General features: G+C 40.7%; 1 protein-coding gene across 2 annotated transcripts in view; it reads left to right on the top strand.

The window, feature by feature from the left end:
• Positions 1-1087: 1087 nt before the first annotated feature.
• The window catches only part of CCDC93 (CCC complex scaffolding subunit CCDC93), a 122985-nt gene continuing 100214 nt past the window's right edge, over positions 1088-23858 (top strand). For both annotated transcript variants that reach the window (XR_011967849.1, XM_072613295.1), the window contains exons 1-6: positions 1088-1316; positions 6519-6632; positions 11553-11647; positions 14178-14289; positions 17878-17976; positions 19773-19829. Coding sequence is in view for 1 of the 2 variants with exons in the window: in XM_072613295.1 (XP_072469396.1) it covers positions 1275-1316; positions 6519-6632; positions 11553-11647; positions 14178-14289; positions 17878-17976; positions 19773-19829 (519 nt within the window). In the remaining variant the exon portion in view is untranslated. The remainder of the gene's footprint in view (positions 1317-6518; positions 6633-11552; positions 11648-14177; positions 14290-17877; positions 17977-19772; positions 19830-23858) is intronic.

Genomic DNA, 23858 nt, shown 5'->3' with positions numbered 1-23858 from the left:
TAAATGTAAAGAAGTGAAAGGAACAAATGAGATGGGAAGAATGTTTGGGGAACTGTTTCTTGGCATCCAGACTGTTCCTGACAAGGGAATGTACTTCTCCTCTTAGCATCCTTCAAACATAAAGGCATATACATTATACATGGTTTCATGCCAAGAGACATAGGGGATGGAAAAATTGGCACAGTGATTAACTGATGTTCTTTTGGAGACTGGAGTCTCTCACCTGCAGACTAAAGATCTGTCCATTTATTTACATGCCAGCTTCTAACCCAAGAATACATACTATAAATGTAAACTGAAGAAAACATCCTAAATATATGTGATGCCAATTTTTTTGGTGTACCCCTACTCATGTGGAAGACCAAGTGGTAAAAACGGGAATGAGATAGCAAGCTATTTTTCCAGTATTTTAATGTTTACAAGATGTTTTTCTCACAAACCCTATAGGCAGACAGTACAAAAATGATTATTTTCGTTTTACAGATTAAGAAACCAAGGGTGAGGACAGTCTTGCTTGGTAAGAACACTAGACTTGGAGTCCCACGTTCAGTGGGACCTCCGACCCACACCTCGGGATCTCTTTCTTACCTTTGTAAAAAGGGCACAAGGCTAGATAGGCACCGATTCAGAACTAGAGGGCGACCTTGAAGGTCACTGGGTCCAGCCTCTTCATTTAACAGACAAGGAAACTAAGGCCCGGGGCAGTTAAGTGATTTGTCCACTCGCACAGCAGAAGAGTGGAATTCGCACTCGGGTCCCCGGACTCCAGCACCAGCACTTCCCGCTGCACCACGTCCAAAGCTGGGCGGTCACGGTCACAGCCGGCCCTGGAAGCCAAGGCTTCTCGATAGCCTCCCATCAAAATGCTTCACTGTCAAGTTAAAATGCAGCCTTCTTTTACTCAGGGACTGGAGGGAGGGAGCTTGCCTTCCCAGGCGGCTCCTCTCTAGGACCGGGAAACCGACCCCCTCCGGCAACCCTTCCCGAGTCCGCGCCGCCGCTTCTGCTCGAACCTGAACTTGACGCTGGCCGCTCGCAGGTCCTTCCCGGCAGCCTGGGAAACCCGGGCCGGAGCGCGTGCTCCCGGGCTGGGGCCGGCGCCGGCGCGCGTGCGCAGGCCGAGGCAGGCGGCGACGAGGCTTGGCAGGAGGCGGAGGAAGTTTTCTCTTTGCACTCCACCCCGGTAGCAGCTCGGAACGAGGGACAACTTCCTCCGGTGGTTCCCCGCCTCGGCTCAGCTGCAGCTGCCTGCCTGGGACCTGGGTGTGTGGGTCATGGAGCCCCCCCGGGGGCAGGTGCCCCAGGCTCCTCCAGAGGTACGGAACGCGTGCCCCTCTCCGCTAGAACCGTGCGGGAACAGGGTTTCCTGGGCGGGCACCGGAGAGGGTTCGAGGGGCCCGGGGGGCCCGGCATGCACGCGCCCCCCTGCCCAGGTGTGTCTGCCAGCGGGGAGGGGGCTCTGGGGGAAGGCGGGGGCGAGGCGGGCGTCCTGGGCCCCCTCCCCTCCCGGCCGCCCTGCCTCCGGGTTTTCTCCGAGCCTCGCGTCCCCGGGGCCCCGGGAACGGTCCGGAGCGGGCTGCGGGCGCCGCCGGATGCCCGGGGCAGCCCCGGAGCCAGCCCTGCCCGCTGTCATGTCCGTGAATGGTGCCGGCACCTCGCCTTCCTGCCCGTCTCGCTGCCCGCACGCTCGCGCAGCCCTCCGACCGAGGGACCCGAGGCTCCTTCCCTTTATCTGCGATCACGAGACTTGCTCCTTGTCCTCCGGGCGTTTGGGTTTAATGATTGTGCAAGGGCTGGCCTCGCCCGCTCGCTGCCCTTCCTTCTCGGCTCCCGCGGTCCCTGGCCGGCGAGGGGGTGTGTCGGCCGTCCCTTCCCCCTGGCACAGCGGAGATACCCACACGTCCTGCTGGTGCTGGTGGCCGTGGGGCGCTCGGCGTCACCTCTGTCACGGGCTGGCCGGGTGCCTGTCCTGGCTCCGCGTGCGGGTCAGGAGCTGGGGAGGGGGGGTCAGGACCGTGCTGGAGTATCGGGGTCCTCGGGAGGCGGGGAGCAGGGCCGGAGCTTCCTGAGCTGTGGGGTCAGCAGCGCTGTGGAGAAGAGGAGGTTCGAGTGAGTTTCCCGTTGCAAGCTGACACTGAGAAAAAGCAGACCTGACTTAAAGCCTTTAGCCAGCCAATCAGTTAAAAAGCATTGAAACGCCGGGCCAAGAGCTGGGGATCCGTAGAAAGGCAACAGACAGTCCTTGCTCTCCGTGAACTCACAGTTTAATGGCAAAACTACATGCCAACCGCTGTGTACAAGCAAAGTATGCAAAACTATGAAAATTGGAAGTAATCAAGGGAGGGAAGGAAGGAGGCCAGCGTCACCGAAGTGAAGGGTACTTGAAGATAGGAGAGCCAGTTTGTAAAGGGCTTTGAACAGCAGAGATTTTATAATCAGTCCTGGAGGTGATAGGAAGCCCCTGCAGTTTATGGAGTGAGAGGTGCGGTGGGGGGAAGGGGAGGGGGAGGTGACATGGTCAGACTTGTGCTTTAAGAAGATCGCTTTGAGCGCTGGTGGTGGGAAGTGGGGAGAGACTTGGGACAGGGAGGCAAACCAGCTAGCAGTCTATGTCAATAGTCCAGGCCTGAGATGAGGAGGGCACTCAGTCTGGTTTTTTGGAAACAAAGCTGTTTTATCAAGAGACCTGGCATAAACTCATATGCTTTTCCTCCTCATCTTGAAAGCAGTAGTTGGCGGTGTAGGGGGAGAAATATTGTTCTTTGAGTTGTCAGTCAGCAAGCATTTATTAAGTGCCTACTGTGTGCCAGGTGCTGTGGTAAATGCTACGGATATAAATAATAATAATAATATAGTGCTTACTGTGTACTAAATACGAATGATAGGAAGAAAGACACAAAATAGTCCCCGCTCTGAAGGAGCTCACGGTCTAGAGAGAGAGCCAATATGCAAACAACTAGGTGCAAGCAGAGTTTAGACGATGATAATTCAGAAATAATCAACAGAAAGAAAGGTTTGGGAAAGGCTTCTTGCAGAAGTCAGGATTTTAGCTGGGCTTTGGAGGAAGCCAGGAGGCAGAGATGAGAAAGGAGAAAATTCCAGGAGTGGAGGACAGTCAGTAAAAATGTCCTCAGTTTTCATTTCAATTAAGTGTTCATTCTAAATCTTTAATCTATTTCTGGTTTGCCTCTCAGCTTTCTCTTTTGATGTATGCTGTAGAATTGTAAACCCATTTACTTCCATGTATTTGTGATTTTATTTTTGGACAAATCATTTTCTTTTACTACACCTGTGTTGCTGTATCTGTAGAATGAGGGTGTGGGATAACCTCTAAAATCCTTTCCAGCTATCAGTGATTTTCCCTCCAGCAGTATAGATGGCAAATAATCTTGTGCTTTCTCATCTTATAAAAAACTCTTCTTTGAATATTTTTATGGGTCCCAAAAAACACAAAGACTGTCCATTGGTTATCCCTTATTCTCACTGTCTGACAGGGTCACCTCCTTTTCCTGTCATACATTTCTCTGATTTCTTTTCTGCTGCTTCTCTTGTGCAGTTCTCCTTTGGTAATATGCTGTACAGCCCATTCATGCCTGTCTGTCCATTACCTTCTGGGTCACCTAAAACTTTAATTCTTTGAAAACTGGAATCATATTTTATAGCCCTAAAGCATCTCTGGAAGAATACTGGTATTAAAAAAAGATGAGTTTTTGTTTTAGGAAGATGCTGGGGGAGGAGCCATTAAAAACACTGCATAATTTCTAAAATGCAGTCCAGCTTACTCTCCTCTTATTTAGTTTGTTCTTTGAAATGTTTATCCAAGATGTTGATGAACCAGATCTGTTGGTTGCCTATATCTCAGACTATGGACCATGGACATTCTTTATTCACTTTGTTTTTCCTGTGCAGAGAGTTTGGCTAAGCTCTTCTGAATGATTATGGCTCTCATTCTAGAAACTATGCACTGACCCAGACATTAATGTCATCTGTAAACCCTTGTACCTGCATGATATTGCCAACTAGAGGGAATCTCTCTTGACTTTAATGCTACACTGACTGTCCATCATGTCAGTGAGAAATGCCTTTTCCCTAGTTTATATGTCTTTGCCAAGGCAGCTTGTTAAAGTAGATTTCGAGTTTGAGGACATGAACTTGAATCTTGGCTCTGATCTGTGTGACCTTGGGCAAGTCAACTTCCTTTCTCTCAGCTTCAATTTTTTCCATCTCTAAAATGGAGATGATGGACTGCGTGGCCTATAAGATCCCTTCCAGCCCTAAATCTGTGATCCTATGCTTTAGGCCTTAATGGATATTTATATCAATTTTTATTAAATATCCTTAATGGATATTATATCAAAGGGTCATCAAAAAAAAGTGAGAATCTTGAATGATTTTTACCATGTGCATGAGAGATAACATTTTGGAGAAAAACCTTTAAGGTGACGTTGTCAACGAACTATAAACAAAGTGAGATCTTACATTCTCTGTACATTTTAGTCAATTTTGTTATTGTAATGATATGATCTATTTTGCGTATTGTTTGTCACAGTCTGACTGCTACTTCTCATATCATCATCAAAGATGCTTTCAACATGGAGGTGAGAAAAATACAGATTTTTCTCATAAAAGATTTTGTAGAAATGAGAAAACAGCCACATAGATCATTAGCTAATGATATTTTCTTAAGCACCCTCCTTTATTTTTGTAATGAGCTCTGTGATTTCCCCTTCCTTTCCATTTCTTTGATAGTCTTCTTTCTTTCACATTTCTTGGTAATTCATCCCTCTAGACTAAAAGTATCAAGTCATATAGGCATTGTCTCTGCAACATTCCTGAATGCTTCCTGGGCCAGATTAAAATGTAATTGGGAAATATTTAGCAAAATAAATAAAAATAAAGTAGACTATGTTGTTCAGTCATTTTTTAGTCATACCCACCTCTTTGTAACCCCATTAGAATTTCTTGGCAGAGATACTGGAGTGCTTTGCCACTTCCTCCTCCAGCTCATTTTACAGATGAGGAAACTGAAGCAAACACAATTAAGTGACTTGCTCAGGGTCACACAACTAGCATGTGTCTGAGCTGGATTTGGACTCAAGAAGATGTCTTCCTGACTCGAGGCCAGGTACTGTATTGACTGAGCCACCTAGCTGCCCCTACAGGAGAATATAAATACTGTTTTATTTGGTTTTCCAAGTCAATATGCTGTAGGCAGGGAGACACCATTACTCTAGACCCACAAAACTGTTGCTTCCAGCAGTGACCTCCTCTGTCTATACTTAGTCTACTACAACCAGAGTCCTCTTGTTAGTGAGGTGAAGCATGGTAGGGGCCCTTCCTAAAATAATGTTTCTAGGGAGTCAGTCAACAAGCAGGGGAATGGGGCCTCAGAGTGGAGATTTCCTTTGGGTGAGAAGGCAGGAGTGTAAGGCTAAAGAGGAGGCTAAGGAGGAGGGGAGATCTGGTGAGTGAGTCAAGGCTTAGGGGAGACAGTAACTGCTATGTTTAGGAGTCTCAGACTAGGGAGAGATCACTGAATTGGAGTGATCAGAGAAGGTCTTTTTGAAAGGGGATGTTTGAGCTGAGCCTTAAGGAATTGATATCTTTTCATCAAAACAAACAGGGAAGTATGTTCCAGACTGAATAGAGAGAGCATGAGCAAAAATATGGACTTGGGAATGAGGTAGGACAGTCTAGCAGGCACAAAGGATTCTGACAGAAGAATAAGAGGAGATAATGACTCAATTATACAGTAGTCAAAGATTTACAAAACAGCTAGCTCGGTATACATATTATTCCCATTTTTATATATGAGGAACATGAGGCTCAGGTAGGTTAAGAAGTGTCAGAGTTGGGATTTACACCCACACCTTGCATACTTTCCACTATAACACAGTTGAATTTTATCAGTAGAGAATCACCAGAAATTTCTGAATAGAGGATAATAAAGGGGTAATTTAGGAAGAACAGTTTTCAGAACAGGGTAGATTGGTTGGGGGAGGACTTGGAGTCAGGGATGCTAATTAGGGTGCTGGTGCAATAATTTAAATATGAAGTAATCACAGTTCCAGCTAGGGTCCTGTAGAGGTAGGAATGTAAAGGAATATTACAAAATTAAAATTTGCCTCTTTGAACAAATCGTTCCTGACCAACCATACTCCATAACAATCTTTCTGTTGCTCTGAATTCCTTTAGTACTTAAGTCTATAATCTGTGTCGCTTCTGTTTCCTTGGAATTATTGTGTAATTGCTGCATATCTGTCTTGTTGCTCCAACTGTTTAAATTTTAAGTTTCTTGTGGACAGGTAGGTAGGTTCTCCCATTGTATTTCTTACACAGAAGGTCTGCAAGTGTGCTGTGTATGCAGTAGGAACCCAGTAAGTAGTCATTGAGTTAATTGTCAACAAGAGTTCACTGAAAAGTAGTGTATCTATGTCATCTTCCTGTTAGTCAAACATTGACATCAAATGAAAATAAATCATCCATCTAACTTTTTATTTTTTTTTTGCTTACTTTAGGTGGAAACAAGAGAAGATGAAGAACAGAACGTCAAGTTGGCAGAAATTTTGGAGCTATTGGTTGCAGCTGGATATTTCAGGGCAAGAATTAAAGGCTTGTCACCCTTTGACAAGGTAAGAAGAAAATACTTTGTGCCAGGCTAGTGTAAGTGACACAATGGAAAAGCATTTTACCTACTGTTTCTTTGTTTTCTGTCTTCTCCTCTGCCCTTGTCCCCCAGCACCCACCAATTCTCAGTAGTTATAGAAATGTTCAGATTGTCCATTTTCTTTATGTAACGCCATTCAGAAATATTTATTCATCTGCTTCTGTTTTCATGGTAGTGCTTGGCACTGTGAAGTATGCAAAGAATCACAAGTCATGGTGGATTGATCAAGTTGGAGAGGCACAAGATAAATCTGGAGACTGTTTAGACCTGGGAGAGATCTTAATCATTGTCTAGTCCAGTATTTCTCAACTTACACTATACACTAGACTTGTAAAGGATTTAACTCAACATTTCTGACTGTTTTTCCTTTCCCTTACTCCCTTCTTGGACTATCTTTCAACAAATATTTATCAAGAGTCCACTAAATCTGAGGTAATTGTGTAACTGTCCTTGTTATATTATTAAAAATATAGGTGTAGCCATCACCAGATTGTCCTTACAAGGTAAGGGAACCATTCATTAAAAATGGTATATAATTAAGGTTAATTCTAAGGCCGTTGGCTGAAAAGTTTTATAAAAAACAACCACAAGTATTGAAGGAACTGGTTCTTATGGTCTTTACCCTCAAATTAGCCCTGCCTCTATCATCTTCTTTTTAATCTCAAACTGAGCTGTAAGGTTGGATAGGGCAGAGACAGGGTTTAATTCTTCCCTTCCCCCACCTCACATTTCCCCTGTCTTCCACTTCTCTCTCCCCCTTCCTTCCACAGTTCTAAGGGCTTTATTAACAACTAAAGAAGATAAAAAGAATTGTTGTTTCAGAGTACATAAATTTTTCCTTAGGTAAAGTATCCCTAATTTACCAGAACTGATAATGACCAGCATAACTTTCAGGGCTAATGGGTCCCTCTTTGGTCTAACTAACATCTGGGCTGAACTGCACCATATACTCAAGCTATGATGCTACCTCAGGAAAACACCCAACATGTGTCCCTTGAGATAGCCACAGTCCACTTACTAGCTATGTGACTTTGGGTAAGTCACTTTTTCTTTCTGGGTCTTAGTTTCCTCATCTGTAGAATTTGTCAGATTAGATGTTCTCTGAGTTCTGTTACAATCTAAATCTATCCTAGCATCCAGAGATCAGGGTACAATATCATTTGAAATCAAAAGTTAAATGAAGAAAACATCCATGTGGCTCCTCTGGGGTCCAGGCATAGGAGCTGCTCTCCTTCCTAGTTAGGGTCATTTGTTTACAGGACCCTTCAAAAATGTTGTTGAGGGACCCAGAAAGTAAGCTCATATCACTGACAGGGAAAGTAGTCCAGAACCAAAAAGTCAGTTTTCTGGTGTATATGACTATTGAGAGACAGTATGATATAGTGGAAATCCCTCCCCCCCATTCTCCTTCTAGTGTCAAAAGACCTAGGTTTGAGTTCTGGCTCTAATGTTAGTTTTATGATTCTAGACAAGTTACTTAACCTTTCTGGTTCTCAGTTTCTGACCTATAAAATGAGAATAATAATGCTTGTACTATCTTCTTTGTAGGGTTGTTCTGAGAGTGCTATAAGCCAGAACCAATCAGGTCAGTCTGCTGGCCTAGGCTGGAGATGCGAATAAAATGAGACACTTGTAGACCATCTAATGATTAACAAAAGAAGGTTTACTTAGTCATAGAGAAGGACATTCAGAATAGGGAAAAGGATATTTATTGAGCATACCCTGCTCTCATCTGCTGGTGTTAGGTTGCTGGCTTTTGGTCAGATGTCTGAGAGAGGTTGAGTTAAGTCATGTTTGTTTTTGTACTCAGGACACCAGGAAATGAAGTCAACCAATTAAGCCTTGAAGATAATTTTAGAGCCATTTAAGGAAAAATTAGTGAATCCTACATAGGACCAGGCCTTAAGATATTGCTTCCACCCTGCTAGAGAAAGTCTTTGGGTTTTTGTTTTGTTTTTTTTCACCTTAAAACATTCAATAAATGTAACTTAAATGCATTTAATCAATTTTTGTTATTGTGCAGTCGTTTTTCAGTTTTGTTCTACTCTTCATGACCCCATTTGGGGCTTTCTTGGCAAAGACACTAGAGTGGTTTGCTATTTCCTTCTCCAGCTCATTTTACAGATGAGGAAACTGAGGCAAATAGGTTAAGTGACTTCCCCATTAGACACAGCTAATAAGTATCTGAGGCCAGATTTGAATTGGAAGATGAATCTTCACGATTCCAATATATCACCACGCCACCCAACTGCCCCATTTGACCAGTAAACAAATACATATTTAGCAAGTTCTTTCTAGTACTATGGAGGATCCAAATAAGTATGATATGTTTATATAATACCATATAATACTATCTTTAACATATGTAAGTATATGATAGTCAATCTAATTGAAGCAAACACATAATAACTAACAGTATTAAGCAGTAATCCTATAGAATTATGGAGAAAGGGAAAACAGTTTTCATCTTGAGTGGTCAAGGAAGGCTTCATAGAGGAGAGACTTGAGCTGGTTCTTAAAACTTGACTAGGACTTAGGTGGGCAGGGAAGAAAAGGGAGGCATGCCATTCTGAGAGATCAGGAGTCCACAACGGCACAAATGCATTTCATTTGAACAAACTTTATCTACTATGCTCAGTGTATTGTGCTCAGTGCTGGGCATACAACAAAAGTGGATCAGTCACACCCCACATGAAGCTTATATTCTGTTGGGAGGAGTATAACATGATGTATGTAAACAGTAAATGGATAGACTTACAATAATGAAGAGATTAGTCTGGCTGAAGCAGGGGGTTTATACAGAAGTAATAAGATGAGTTTAGAAAGGCAGGTTGGAGCTAGATTTTTGCAGGTCTTACATGCCTGCATCTTGAAGGCAGCAGCGATAATTGAAGGTGTTTGAGCAATAGAGTGCTATGAAGAAATAGTGTGAATAATTCTTCTAACATTTACCACTCACTTGGCAAAGACAGGTTGTCTCAGAAGTCTTACTGCATTTTTAAACTAGTAAAGCTCAAAACTGCACTAAGATATTGGGGACACTACACATGCCACCCAGTTGGTGGCTACAAGAGTGTTGGGCCAAAGAGTGTGGATGACTTGTTGCCATTTATTCCAACTTTTGGAGAGCCCAAAACACATGTTGTCCTGCTGGTGCCCAACTAACATCGTCCTGATGGATGTTACAGTTTCTCTAGGGTAGCCATGTAAGTGAGCTAAGAGAAAAAGAAGATTGACAAATGAGTTCCTTTTGGACACTGACTTTAAAACAAGCAGTAAAAACAGGCCCACATATGTGGAGTAGTTGGTACCTTATGTAATGTAATGTGAAAGGGATCTTGCCCCAAAACATCTCTCCCACTTGAGTACCCAAGTATATGAAACAGCACATGTGCTAGACCACCTTAACAACACATTGTAAATTTATTCATCAGGGTGCCTTCCTTCTTCCAGACACCTACTTCATGATTTTGCCTAGGGTTAGCCCTAATAAATAATAATTAGCCAGGCATAGGAGTGACCTTTAATTCCAGATTCAAAAAAGTTTTTGAGGCATTCACACAGATCTACACAGTACCTAGTAGAGTGCTTACAGATAACAGATGCTTAAAAGAATCTGTTATTGAATTACATTGTATGAAGTTTATAGAGATCCAGTAAATCAAATATGATAATTGCGCATCTTTGGTAATAGTTTATTCTTATGAAAAATCAGATTTCTGATTTTACTGTCCCTTATTCTCCATGTATGCTTAAAATGTAAATCCTGAGCTTTAACCAACTAACCAGAAAAAGGAATAGCGACTATCCAGAATCATGGACAGTAATAGGGGCATTTGGAAGTCCTATCCAGTAGTTTCTGGAGAAAGATATTGTAATGAGATCTGCATTACAGGTTGTAATCCATCCATTCTTCATTCTGTCATAACAAAAAGAAGAAAGGATTGTTTTTACTCATTGGCCACTGCTCCTGAGTGTGGAGCTCAGCCCTGCCACAGGAACGAAGACATCTGGGGCCAAGAGGTAGGGAGGCTGAGGTTCATTATCACTCAAACAGCTGCTGCAGGTTTCTGGATTTCAGTTAGGTTATAACCATAATGGACCAATGCCTAGGCACAGCTATGAAAAGTCAGCACTGGGAGGAGCCAAGTAGGAGAGTGTTGATTTTATTAGGTGAAAGGGATACTGTAGCTCTGTTGGAGGTAAGCCCATGATTGAGTATTATAGGGAGATAGTATGTAAACCATCTGTCCCACCCTCTGATTGGTTGATCATACACCCCTTGGAGTTATCTTGTGACCAACCCTGGGGAGTGCACGTTGCCAATTTTGGAGTCAACTGCTTGTCCTTTCTTATAGCACAGTAATATTCCATTACAACAACACACCACAGCTTGTTTAGCCATTCCCCAATTTATGGACATCCCTTTGATTTCCAATTATTAACCACCATGCAAAGAGCTGCTACAAATATTCTTGTACAAGTAGGTCCTTTCCCTTTTTTTGATGGACAATTGAGACAAATTGCATTTGATTTCTTCTCTTATATCTTTCCCTTTTTCTTATGAACAAACCTTACCTCCCCATCCAGGCTGCATATATTCCCCAGGTGCAGGCACCATGACATATGCTTCTCTTTAATCTCAGTGTCCAGTAAGAGTTCCACAAATATATGTTGAGTGACTGATCTTTATCCATGTTTTGGATGAATTATAACTAAAATAGTGAAGACTCATGTCTTCTTCATACTTCCATATAAATATACAGAGACCATACATAGGTTATATAGGAACAGTTAATAGTATTTCTGACATCTCTTTATCCTACCCCCACCCCTTCCACAAAAACTGAAAAGAGAAAATTAATTTATTTTTTATATTTTCCAGGTAGTAGGAGGAATGACTTGGTGTATCACTACTTGCAACTTTGATATAGACGTTGACTTACTGTTTCAGGAAAACTCTACAATAGGTCAAAAAATGTAAGTTCCTAAGTGAGTTAGATATGAAGTCGATCTGTTCTGAATGACACTTCTTATTGGCCAGAGGGTATTCAGCTTGGATTGTGCAAAACTGGTTTGTGTAACTCAAAAAAAAAAATGGGGGCCTTAGATACTGGACCCCTCTTAGATACTAGAATCTGAACACATACATTACCAAGATGTCTACGGGCTCTTCAGCTGAGAGGTAAGAGATTCTTGTAGGGTTGTTTGGAGGGATTTGGGGGATTTAGGGAGGACAAGGTAGGAATGGTTATGAGGCAGGTATGGGGAGGGAAGTTTTTGTCCTCCCTCTTAACCCTTCTCAGAAACACTTGACTTTCTATCTTTACTTCGTTCTGCCCAAGAACACCTTCCAACTAGCCTGCTAAGGACCTGATTTGATCATCCTCAAATGACATAGTTGGGCCTCTGGTATTTATTGACCAGAAGACTCAGATTTTAATCTTTTCTGTCACTTACTTGCTGAGTTTCCTTAGACAAGTCACTTTCTGGGCCTCCCTTTCTCCCACTGTAAGATGAGGTTCTTAGACTAAATGGTCTCTTCCAACTCTGACATATGGTTTTATTATCCCTTGAATTCTATGGATAATCCCAAAGCACTGAATAATCCAAAAATCACCTGTATCTGGCTTTGGAATGTATTATGTGATTGAGTAATTTGTTCAGCAGATTTATCTTCCTAATTACATATTGCTTAGACAAATTCAGTCAACATTTATTAAGCATCTACAATTCAGTTAGTAATCCTTGAGCTCATTGCCACTGATGTGGGAATCCTCTTTAAATAGAGTGACTAGCATGGTGCCATGTACATAGTAGGTACTCAGTAAAAACACTTGTCAGTTTGGTAGTGAGAAGTTAACCAGTAACTTACTTTGGGTGATAATAGATGTAAAGACCTTTATATCACGGATTTCCTATATCCACTGATCCCAAGTAGGCTTCTACTTTCCACAATAACCCTCTCCTCCCTCCTTGCCTCCTAACTATTTCCTCTCTGTGGGTATATGTCTCTTTGAACCAGGCTTTTGCCCTTTTCAAGCTTGCGAAAGAATGAAACAATTTGTAAGTAGTATTGCTATTTGGGGACATAAGGCCTTCTGCAGTAATGCTCAGATGTTGGTGCTCACCTGACAGAAGTCAGAAGTTTTAGTTTCTCATCCTGGCTTTGCGATTTGGATATGGACAAATCATTCCTTTCGGCCTCATTTTCCTAATATGTAAAACAAAAGGGTTAGATTAGGGAATTGTTGTCTTCAAGTATTTGGAAGGATCTCATATGGAAGCAGGATTAGGCTTATTCTGCTTTGTCCTAATGGGCAGAACTGGAAACAATGGGTGAAATTATAGAAAAGGAAATTTAGAGTTGGGTTAAGAAAAAGTTTCTTAACAGAGATATCTACAAGTGAAATGCCTTTGGAGGTATTTGGTTTCCCTACATTCGAAATCTTCAAGGAAAAGTATCCACTTTTCAGGACCTGCAAAAGTGGCTTCTTGTTCAGGTTACTTAGTTAGACAAGATGTCTTTCCTTTCTGACTCTGAATTTCTTCAGTCTCTTCTTTCCAGTCTAGAATCTCCTCTATCCCTGCAGTTTCTGAGGGTACTGTGAATAAAGTGCTAAGAACATTATTATTTATTGAACAGAAGACCCAGGTTAATAGAAATTAAGTTATAGAAGAAAAATAAAGGATTTCAGAGAAAGACAGTGTAACAGAGTCAACAAATTTTGGCAAGTTGTCAAATTAGAGAACCAGGCAAATGCATAACCACATAGAGGAGTCTGGGCAGAGACTGCTTGAAGGCCTGGAAATGACCAGGTAGTCCTAGCTCCTTGTTTTTTATTTAAATTAAAAACATGTGTTTTCAGTTTAAGTTGAAGAATAAATGATATATTATTCCATGTGGTTATCTTCATTACACTAAGAAATCTGCAGACACTAGAGGGAGCTTTCCTCTTACTGAAATGAAATATTTCTTTTCACCAAAAAGAGAAAAAAACAAAACCAAAAAACCTCCAAAAACCTGCTCTACCAAGATTGTTATAGAAGCACACATTCAGTTGTTAAAGACTGATGTTGTCCAGTTACTGGAACCTAGAACCTCTGCTTCTAGAGAATGTCTCTTTCAAGCAAGGCTGACTTTAAATTATTGGAGAAAGAAAAGCATACATTTACATGCAAATATATGTACATATACATCTACATATACAGAGATCTATATCTGTCTTATCATACATCTTTCTCAAATAAGATGGTTGTCTGTTCCTCTCCTGTCACTCATATCTGGAAAAGATTCACAAGTAGGAGATGCCACGATTTCCTTTGGTTCCCATTGTCTCATGACTCTGTCAGTATATACTTCCTATAACTAACCCCAAACTGTCTTGTTGTAAAATCCATTCTCTCCTATCCACTGTGGATATTATTCAGAAATTGTCCCTTCAGAAATTTTTCAAAGGCTATTTGTCGTGTCTTCTTTAACCTTTTGTTGTTTTTTTTCTTTCAACAGTTCCCTGACAGAAAAAATTGTGTCTGTCCTGCCAAGAATGAAGTGCCCACACCGCCTGGAGCCCCATCAAATCCAGGGACTGGATTTCATTCATATATTTCCTGTTGTTCAGGTAGGAGCCTTCCTGTATATTAGAGGATGGGGGGTAGGGACTAGACTCCTGATTTCGTTGTCTTAAAAAACTCCGTATACCAGCACAGGTTAGCTCCTTATCTGTAACTTATGAATGTGTGTGAGTGAATGAATTAATGAATGAAATGAGAAAACATTTATTAAGCACTTACCATGTACTGAACTGTGCTGAACATGGAGGATACAAATAGAAAAGCAAGATTGTCCCTGTTCTCAAAGAGTTCAGATTATAGAAGGGGGAGGTGACAGACACAAACAGGAGGTTTCAGCTCCATGTTAAATGAAAAGGCCTTATACTCCTAAAGACACAGCAGCAAGGCAGATGGTAATGGATCTTCTTTAATGTGATTTCAAGTCATAAAAACCATATTCTTTTATAGTGTTGACTCGTTTGACCATGCCAAGGATTTTTGTGACAATAACTTTTTTTTCCGCTAGAAGCTCCAGCATGTGATGAAGCAGTTGCCAGGTCACATCTCCACAGGGATCCTGGTTTCCTAGGATGATGGAAGTGGGGCCTGGACTGGGAGTGTGCTGGTTGTGTGGAGGCACTGCTGTACCAGGGCTCTTGTGATTAGTTTCCTGAATTTTCTCCATCTGGGTCTAGGGAGGGGTGATGGCAGTGGTTTGATTTGTCTGTTAGAGAAATCCTATCTCTCTTGCAGGGTGCCTTGCTGCTTTGTCTAAGCTGGTTTTCCTGCCCTGTGAGTGATAGCTGGTAGAGATGGTTGGCCTTCGCTGCATAAGGGTTGATCCTGTAGGGGCTGAGCTGTCAGCAGGACTGGTGCTTTTGGGGTACTATAATTCCCAGGGTTCTATATAGTCTTAGAGAATTGTTGAGAGCACAAATTTAAGTGACTTGTCTAGGGTCACTCAGCCAGCATGTCAAAGGTAGTATTAGAATCCAGGTTTTCATGACTTTGAAGCTGGCTCTCAAGTTACTGTGCTTCCTGAGTCACATCCAGGGTCCACTGGGTCCAGGTATCTGATAGGAACACTAAAATTCTTGTTTCAGGATATCATGGTTGTGGTCCTTGATGTTAACTTTGAAAAGCTACTGCAAATATACTAGTAACTTAGTGACCCGTCATATATTTTGGCATTCTCTGGGTATTCCAGGTCAAGGTGTTTGGTATATATTGATTTTTATTGATGAGAAAGATGATGGAGAGACTAATGTTCCAATTTTGAATGTCGCAACAGTACACAATACTATATTAACCACTTAAGGAAGAGTATTGTCTAGGTCAGATCTTTTCTTTGTCTTTTAAGGAATCTATAACTTTAGAAAAAGTCAGGGTAGAGGTGTTAAACTTTCTGCTGATGTAGTTGGAGTGTCTTATAATTCAAGAGAATTTCCTGGGGCTGGTGCACTTTGACTTCATTTAGAAGGAAGAAAGGATGGGGATTGGCAAAGGGAAAGAAGTAGTTTATGTATTTTGGAAAGTATGGGAAGTATCTCAGAGAGAAATGGAGAAAGGTAGTGATATTAGGAACCTGAAAGGCTGGCATGAAAGAGTGATAACTTTTTCCTATGCAGTTCTTTTTCCCCCCTGTTTCTTTAACATAAATAAATCTTGATATTGATAGAACCAGTGGAGTTTCTTACTAAGGATATTCACAGGGCTTTTTAAAAAATGGATCTCATTAACATGTGACATTAAACAGAGGGTCATTTTTCTCCTAGGGGAAGCTGAATGCTGACACTTGTGTTGAGAGAATATATGATAATTTCCTCTTGCTCTTGTGGAGATGGAAGGAACATGCAAATGCGTTTCTGGCCAGCCCCACAATATCTGTGTTGTTCTGTTATTGTTTACAAGCCTAGATTCTTTTAAAGATATTTCAGGGGCTCTCTTCAAATGCCCTGGATAGGTAGTCCAGATGTAATAGTAATATTGATGTTTATGTAGCACCATAAGGTGTCCACTGTGCTTTACCTGTATGATTTTTGCAGCAGTCCTATGACGTGTGTGTGTAGCTCAAGCAGCATTTTCTTCCTTTTGCAGATGAGGATACTGAGGCCCAGAGAGGCTGATTGACTTGCTTGATAGCTGAGACTAGAATCTGGGTCTTCTAATTCTACACACTTTCCACTGCTCAATACCAGATGAACCTAGCCTAGAGAAGAGATTTTGAGCCTTTCTCATGAAGATGTGCTAACATTTCATTTTTCTGAGACTTTGAGGTCAGGAAAAGGAGAGTGAAAGCTGGGGGTGGGGGGGTGAAAAGGGGGGCCGGTTACTGGGAGAAAAATTCCTGAGTAGGGAAGAGCTTATCTACTTCTGAGAATGCCAACAGATCTCCAAAAGTGGCATGTGGTGGTCACAGTTCTCTGTGTACTCATTGGCAGGTGCTGGTCAAAAGCTTGAACCTTTTGTATTTGAGTGACCCTCACCAGTAAACTCTGTATTTACGATTAGGAAAGGGTGAAATACAAATTGTAGTTCCTCCCATTTAGAAGTGGCAGAAAAGATTGGTGTATAACCAACTCCCTCTCTCACCACTCAAATGCGAAGATATTAAATTGCAGTATTTTCCTGAGGGAAATAGTAGCTAAGTTTGTGAACTGGATGTGTGCTAGAGAGTCAAGGGAGATTATGTGAATGTTTTGTTTCATTGCCTTATAGACTTAATGTGAAGGGGCCTCAAGCTATCCTCTTCCCACCTTGGTGGCAGTATGCATCAGAGATGGAATTTGAACACAAGCGCTTTGGTTCCAGAAATAATGTTCTTCCCATGCTGTTTCACTCTGTCTCCTAAATAGATAGATAGATAGATAGATAGATAGATAGATAGATAGATAGATAGATAGATAGATATAGATATAGATATATATCTTTAGTGTTTATAACATTTTACAGAATTAAGTTCTTTAGTGTCTCAGAAAATCATTGTATAGACATTCAGTGTAAGAGAACCCATCTCAGTGAATATCATGGAATGTCCAAATTGTTTTATTGTAGTGAACGTTGTTTTAATAGGTACACTGCTAGAAATCTTGTCTCTTGTCAGACCAAAGACAGGAGATGAAATAGAGCTGGTGCTCCACATCTTTTTTAGTGAATTAGCAAGTGAAAAGGAGAGCTCTGAACTCAGTGAGGGTGGAGAGGGAGAACTGCACATTCTCTCCATCTTCCAAGTTCCTGAATCATTTTGTCCGTTGTGTTATATATTGATGTGACTGAGAGGCAGCATCATATCATTGTAGGTAGGGAGCTGGCCTTGGAATCGAGAAGACCTAAGTTTCTGAAGCCCTGCCTCTGATACATACTGGCAATGGGACCCTGGGCAACTCTCTCAAACCCAGACGGTTAGGATGAAATGACTCGCCCATAGTCATAGAACTAATCTAATCTCAGAACTAGAACTCATATCCAAAATTCCCTACAACAAAACTTTGCTGTAGTGAATTAACTGTAACTAGGTCAACAAAGTTCTGTTACTGGGGATCAGCTTCAAGAATATGGAAATAACATTTTTATATAGAGATATTCTTTATAATGGTAATTGTTGCAATGAGATTTTTAACTGTATTAACATATTTGACACTATTTTTCCATATTAGTGGTTGGTGAAACGTGCCATAGAAACCAGAGAAGAAATGGGTGACTACATCCGCTCCTACTCCGTATCTCAGTTTCAGAAAACCTATAGTCTCCCTGAGGTTAGTGTCTTCCCTCCCCTGTTCCCCCTTTTGTATTGGAATTATAGGCTCTTGAAGGAGGCAGAGAAACAGGTAGAAAAGGGGGAAAGGGATGCTCAGTAACATTCAGTGAACACTTGCTTGAAATACTATTATCAGAGCTTTCTCCAGCTCTCTACTTTGCATGGATCTCAACCATACATACATACATACATACATATATAGTATGTATGTATATTAGATAAGTTACAGGTATATGGTGTTCACCATCTTTTCCCTAAACTATACAATCTTCAGTGTCAAAACTGGGTCTTTTTGTGCTTCTTTGAGTTCAGAATTCTTGATAGGCATTGAGGGTTTAGTAGACATGTAAACGGTTTACCAATTATTTTGTGAGAGATGCTGTGGGTCTTACCAGAAGCCTTGTGTCTGGGGGAGGGAGGAGAGGATAATTTTGATGGGGGAAAAGGGTAGGAAGCTGAAGAGTGGCATACCTTCCCCTTTTGAACATCCTCACTTCAGATAGAGTGCAGCTGCCATGCTGGGTTCATTGGAAGGGTCAGGACCTCGATGCTAGAGGGAATCTAGCATGTTTGAAAGGACTAAGGATTAAGGACTAAACAGGAAAACAGTCAAGTACAGGCAAGTCAATAAGAGGGGTCAGACAGGTGGCATAGATCTAGGAACATAGAATCTTGAATTTAGAGTGAGGAAGGACCTTTGAGAACATTGGGCCAAGAAACCCCTCATTTTATAGATGAAGAAACTTGGGCCCAAAGAGGCTAAATGATTTGCCCAGGATTACACAGCTAGTGTTTTATAGTAGGTGAGATTTGAATCCAAGTCTTTGTGACAAAACAAAACAGATGAGACAAGGAAGAAGGAAAATAAGTCTAGGCAGACGAGATATAGAGGTAAGTGGGCCAACAACAACAGTCCCAGCAAAGAGTTACTGAATCCTGATCCTAGGATATAGAGGCTTTCTTCTTTGCCCATTTTCTAATACCTGCTTGGTATTTTTGGGGATAGGTAGACTGAGAAGGTGGGGTCAAATCTGTATCTACAGGTGTCTCTCATAAAACCTACAGGTGAAAGACTCCCCCATTCATACTAGCAGTTCTTGACCTAAGGTGTACAGCTGAATTTTAGGGGGTCTATGAATTTGGGATTTCCTTTGTACTTTATTTTAGGCATTTAAAAACTATTCTGAGAAGGGATTCACAGGCTTCATTAGGGGTCTTATGACACACAAAAGATTAAAAACTTCTTCCCTAGAGGATGTTTTGAGTTTAGGGGTGATTGCAAATGGAAAAGGAAATTGCAAGAAGAGAATGGCTTGATTTTAAACAAAAGGCAGAAATAAGGGTAAAGAAACACAAGGAAGCCAATGCTCCAAAATAAAGAGTAAGCCATCTTAATGGAAGCCCAACAGCAAATGACTGGAAAAGACTGAATAGTGCTTTAAACCAAGTCAAGCCAATTTAGTACCTTGAAGCCTGTGCTCCTATAACTTCCCTAATGTATTTAAGTTATACCTGAGATCCATGGACTGTATAGTTCTGCACAGAACTTTTAAGGTAGATAGGTGCCTGGTAGATATGACTACCTATTTCAAGCATACACTTTCCCGGGTAACTCATCTGGTGTGAGAGCATGCTTGTGCAAACTAGCCTTTTCCCATGACATTTTTGATTGCCATGGAAAATAGACTTTCTTTATCAGAGGAGTAATTGGGAAGACAATTTTGTAAGCTAATTTGTCAGTTGAATTTTAATCATCATTTTGCATGCGTTTATTAACTGTCAATTATTTTACAGGATGATGACTTCCTACAAAGGAAAGAAAAGTCCATCAAGACAGTAACTGATATATTTGTAAGTTAACCCTTATATGTTCTTCAGCTGATATTTGGTTCAGAGCACTCTCTATTTCTTTAATTTTATAGAATGAAAAATATATATATTTTATATTTTCTAGCATAAAGAAAAAGATGTTTCTTTAAATTATATTAACCACAAGTGTTTGCTGTTATTGGGGTTGTTCCAGGAGGGAGCCTCAGTGACCCTTTTGAAAGGGTCAGAGGGCTTGTATTTTAGACTAAAGCCTTTATCAAGGATATACTGGCAGTGTTTTTTATTTGTCTTGGTTCTGGCTTTTGGGGAGAAAAATGACAGCTGAAATTATCATTTTTTTTACTGTGTGATACTTCTTTTGCTTATGGCTGAATAGAGTGGACTCATATATTTGTTTTAAGTTTTTCATCATCTGCTTGCTTGCTAAGATCTATGTATTTGCCTTCATAAAAATATATTAATTTGATGAAATAGTCTTCTGAACAAAGGGGCATAAGGACATGTGACGTGATTTGGCAGTCTACCAAATGAGACATCATAAGAATATAGATTTTGAGCTGGAAAGAACCGTAGAGATGATTTTTAGCAACTGGATGGATGCTGCCTTTTGAGTGAGTTCAAGTTTTACAGAACAAATCTTTGTATTAAGGGGATTTATTCTGTGAAGTTTGGATCAGTCAAAGGGCCTCACTTGAGGACCTAGAGGTCCACCTGTGGTCTCAAGGCTGCAGGTTTCCCACCCCTGAATTCTAGTCCAATCTTCTGGTTTTACAGAAAACTGAGGCTCAGATAAGATAAGTGAGTTGCCTTAATTGCATAAATACGCTGTCAGAGATAGGATTCAAATCCAGTTTTTCCTGTCTAAGCCTCAAGCTTTTTCCAGTGCCTCATCCTGTGTCTCTAAATGGCAAGTTCTCAGGCAGCAGTATGTCATGTTCTACTATCAAGGGTTAGCTGTGGTTAGAAATACATCCCCAATGTAGAGGACAGGGGCTGCGTACTTGTATTGGTCTCTCAGGCAAGTGATTAAAAAAATGCAAATTGTTACTCTTTTCATCTTTACTGGTCAGATATTTTTATATGTTGGTACATTTGGTGTGTGCATTTTTTAGTTTCCTATAAGACATGAGCATAGCAATAACATGAAGCCATCTCCCCAGTTTTTATTTAAATTAGACTTTTTTTCTTTAATGTTGATGCCTTTTTCTTTCTCTTTCTCTTTTTACCCTTGGCAGTTCCTCTGGAAAAGCCTCTAGCTTTTATCAAGTGTCTGACACATGCTTACCCAAACTATTTAGCAAGTCTAGAGAAGTGAATAATAGAATATCCCTGCTGTTTGTCATCATGGTGGCAAAAGTCAGGGCTGAGAAAGTGCAGCCTGTCAGAAAGAACAGTTTTGCCATGTTGGTCTTCTAGGAGTATTTTTTCCCTTACTGAAAGAGACTTAAAAAAAAAATCCTGCCTGCTTGCTAATGTGACATTGAGCAAAATCTGCTAGAAAGTAAAAAGCATTTTCTAGCTGATTAAGAAAATTAAAATAAGGAAAGAGATAAAATTTATTCTAGTTCATATAACATTAAGGAATGATTTTTGAAAATATTTATTAGTGTGAACTTAAATTCATGTACAGACCCAGAGAAACTATTGAAAATCTTTTTGAATGTTGACTGTGGTAAATTTTCTGTTTACTTTTCCCTTCTTTCTACTGAATGCTCTTGCTTCACCCTGTTTGGCTTTTGGAAATTTTTTGCTGAGTATTGGTACAAATTTTCCTGTAGTATCTCTGTTTACTGAAAACAAAAGCTGTGGAGCAGTGATGGGGAACTTGAAGTCTGAGGCCACATGTGGCCCTCTAGGTCCTCCCGTGTGTCCCTTTGAATCCAAACTTCTTGGTACAAATAGTGGCCTTCAGGCTGGAGGTTCCCCACCCTTGCCCTAGGGGCTTGTGTTGTTTTACCTAGATCTATTTTTAGAAGATAAATACAAGAAATGTAATTGTTCTCATTGTTTTTTATCAATTCACTTTCCTTAGAAAAGAGGTCCTGAAAGAATTTCTACTTCTCTGAATCACCTGGGTTTGGAGGGCTAATTACTAGGACTGGAGAGGTGAACAGCTTCTCTCATTCATATCCTAATAGCCACAAAGGTTCTCTAATTGCATAGTTATGTGGTAAATGGCATCTCTGCAATGTTAAAATCAGATAACTAATACAGTGAAGGCAAAAGCTGCCAAAGCTCCCTTTGGTACTTTCAAGTGAAGAGTATGCTCTTAAAGTTCTGTTGAGTTCTTGGTCCTATGCTGCCTATTAACATGATCTGTGTGGGGATTGCAGGGTAAATCTTGAGCACAAAGAAGTTTGAGACTGGATTGCTCCTGCATATATATACAAAACGCTCCATATATCAGTAAGAGTCTCTTTTTTTTAATCCGTCTTGAAGTTTGGAGGCACTAATTGGTCAGCTGATTGAAGATCAGTATCTGATTGTAGATAATCACTTCTACCATCAGAATGGTTCTTTCTGGAAATTTAGCCTTAGTGCACATTCAAACTCCTCAGGGGTTTTAGGTACTGGGAGTATTCCTAGGAGTAGTAGGTAGTTTCTCACAATAATAATAGGCAGTTTCTCATAATTAGCCTGAAGATAACATGCATTTAGTGACTTAGTAAAGCTTTAGGGTATGCAGTCTGTTCAGATACCAATAATTATCCTGAGTGCAATCCTGAGGAAGCTACCATTTAACATTTCTAGTTCCCTTGGTTATTCATAGGACATAATTTTTATTCCTCTCACCATCCTATTCACCCATCTCGTTTATCAGTGCCCTTTGTAAAATGTGGTACCTCACATTCACTGAATGCAGTATTCCTAATGAGATGTAATAAACAATAGACTTATTCATTTGTACTTCTATTAATGTAGCCTAGATTTGTATTTTTCAGCAATTTTTCCCCACACATACTCATGAGCAAAGCAGCTCAATTCCATCATGTCCTTAGACAATTGACTTTTAAAATCGCAGTCTCTGATTTGACATTTATTTATATTAAATTTCATCTTTGAATCTTGACTCTTATCTTTGCTTGTATTAACTGTCCCAGTTTTGTGCCATCAATGTATTTAATAAACATGCTATATATGACTTCATTTATGTGCTGTATAAAAATCTACTTGATAAGAATCAAGCAGAGCCCTACAGGATATTTCTAGAACCTCTGTCTCCCTTTCCCCCCGCCAAGATTAACATCAAGCCATTAACCAACCCTCTTTGAGAATGGTTGTTTGACTAGTTAGTATCCATTTAATTGTCCTGTCATACAGCCCATATTTCTTTATGATCTTTGCAAGGCTGTCATGAGATACTTTATCATATACCTTATTAAAATTAAGATACACAGTACATATGTCATCTCTGTGATCTAGCTTCATGCCTAGAAGCAGCATTATAGTGTGAGAGTGCAGTGGACTTACAGTCAGGAGTCCTGACTTTATTAATTCCTGACTGACAATTAGTAACCGTGTCTGCCCAAGTCATTTAGTTTCTCTGCACTTTAATTTCCTCATTCGTTATATAAACTCTTGGGCTGTTGTGAGGTTAGCATCCTCATAATGAGACATCACATATCCTTGTAAAATCTGAGCTTTTTAGAGAGCTCCCTGTGCAGCCACATTGATTTCTTCTCTTTTCTCTCCTCATAGGAATAAATTATTCACTGTTTTACCTTTCTAAAATCTCTCCTTAAAACTTGTATTTCTTCCTTGAGCTTAATTCTAGGCTCTCATTTTTTCCACTTGACTTGCACAGAATAATCATTACAGAAGGCAAGGTAAAAGGTGATGTTTCAAAGAGCATAATAAAATGAAGCCTGTCACCTCAGGGCAGCTTTCTACATTGCTGAAGATCTTCCCTTTGTAATTATTCTTCATTAATCTCAGCTAGTGTACAGCCTGCCAGATAGGAACCTCTTTTCTTGAGCTGTCATCTCTCATAAAGAATGAAGGAATTGTCTTATGTTAGATACTGCTTCATTCACCTGGAGTTTCCTTCCA

This window comes from Notamacropus eugenii, chromosome 5, assembly GCF_028372415.1.
Source record: "Notamacropus eugenii isolate mMacEug1 chromosome 5, mMacEug1.pri_v2, whole genome shotgun sequence".
Taxonomy (NCBI): domain Eukaryota; kingdom Metazoa; phylum Chordata; class Mammalia; order Diprotodontia; family Macropodidae; genus Notamacropus; species Notamacropus eugenii.
This window is presented reverse-complemented; position numbering and strand designations above follow the sequence as displayed.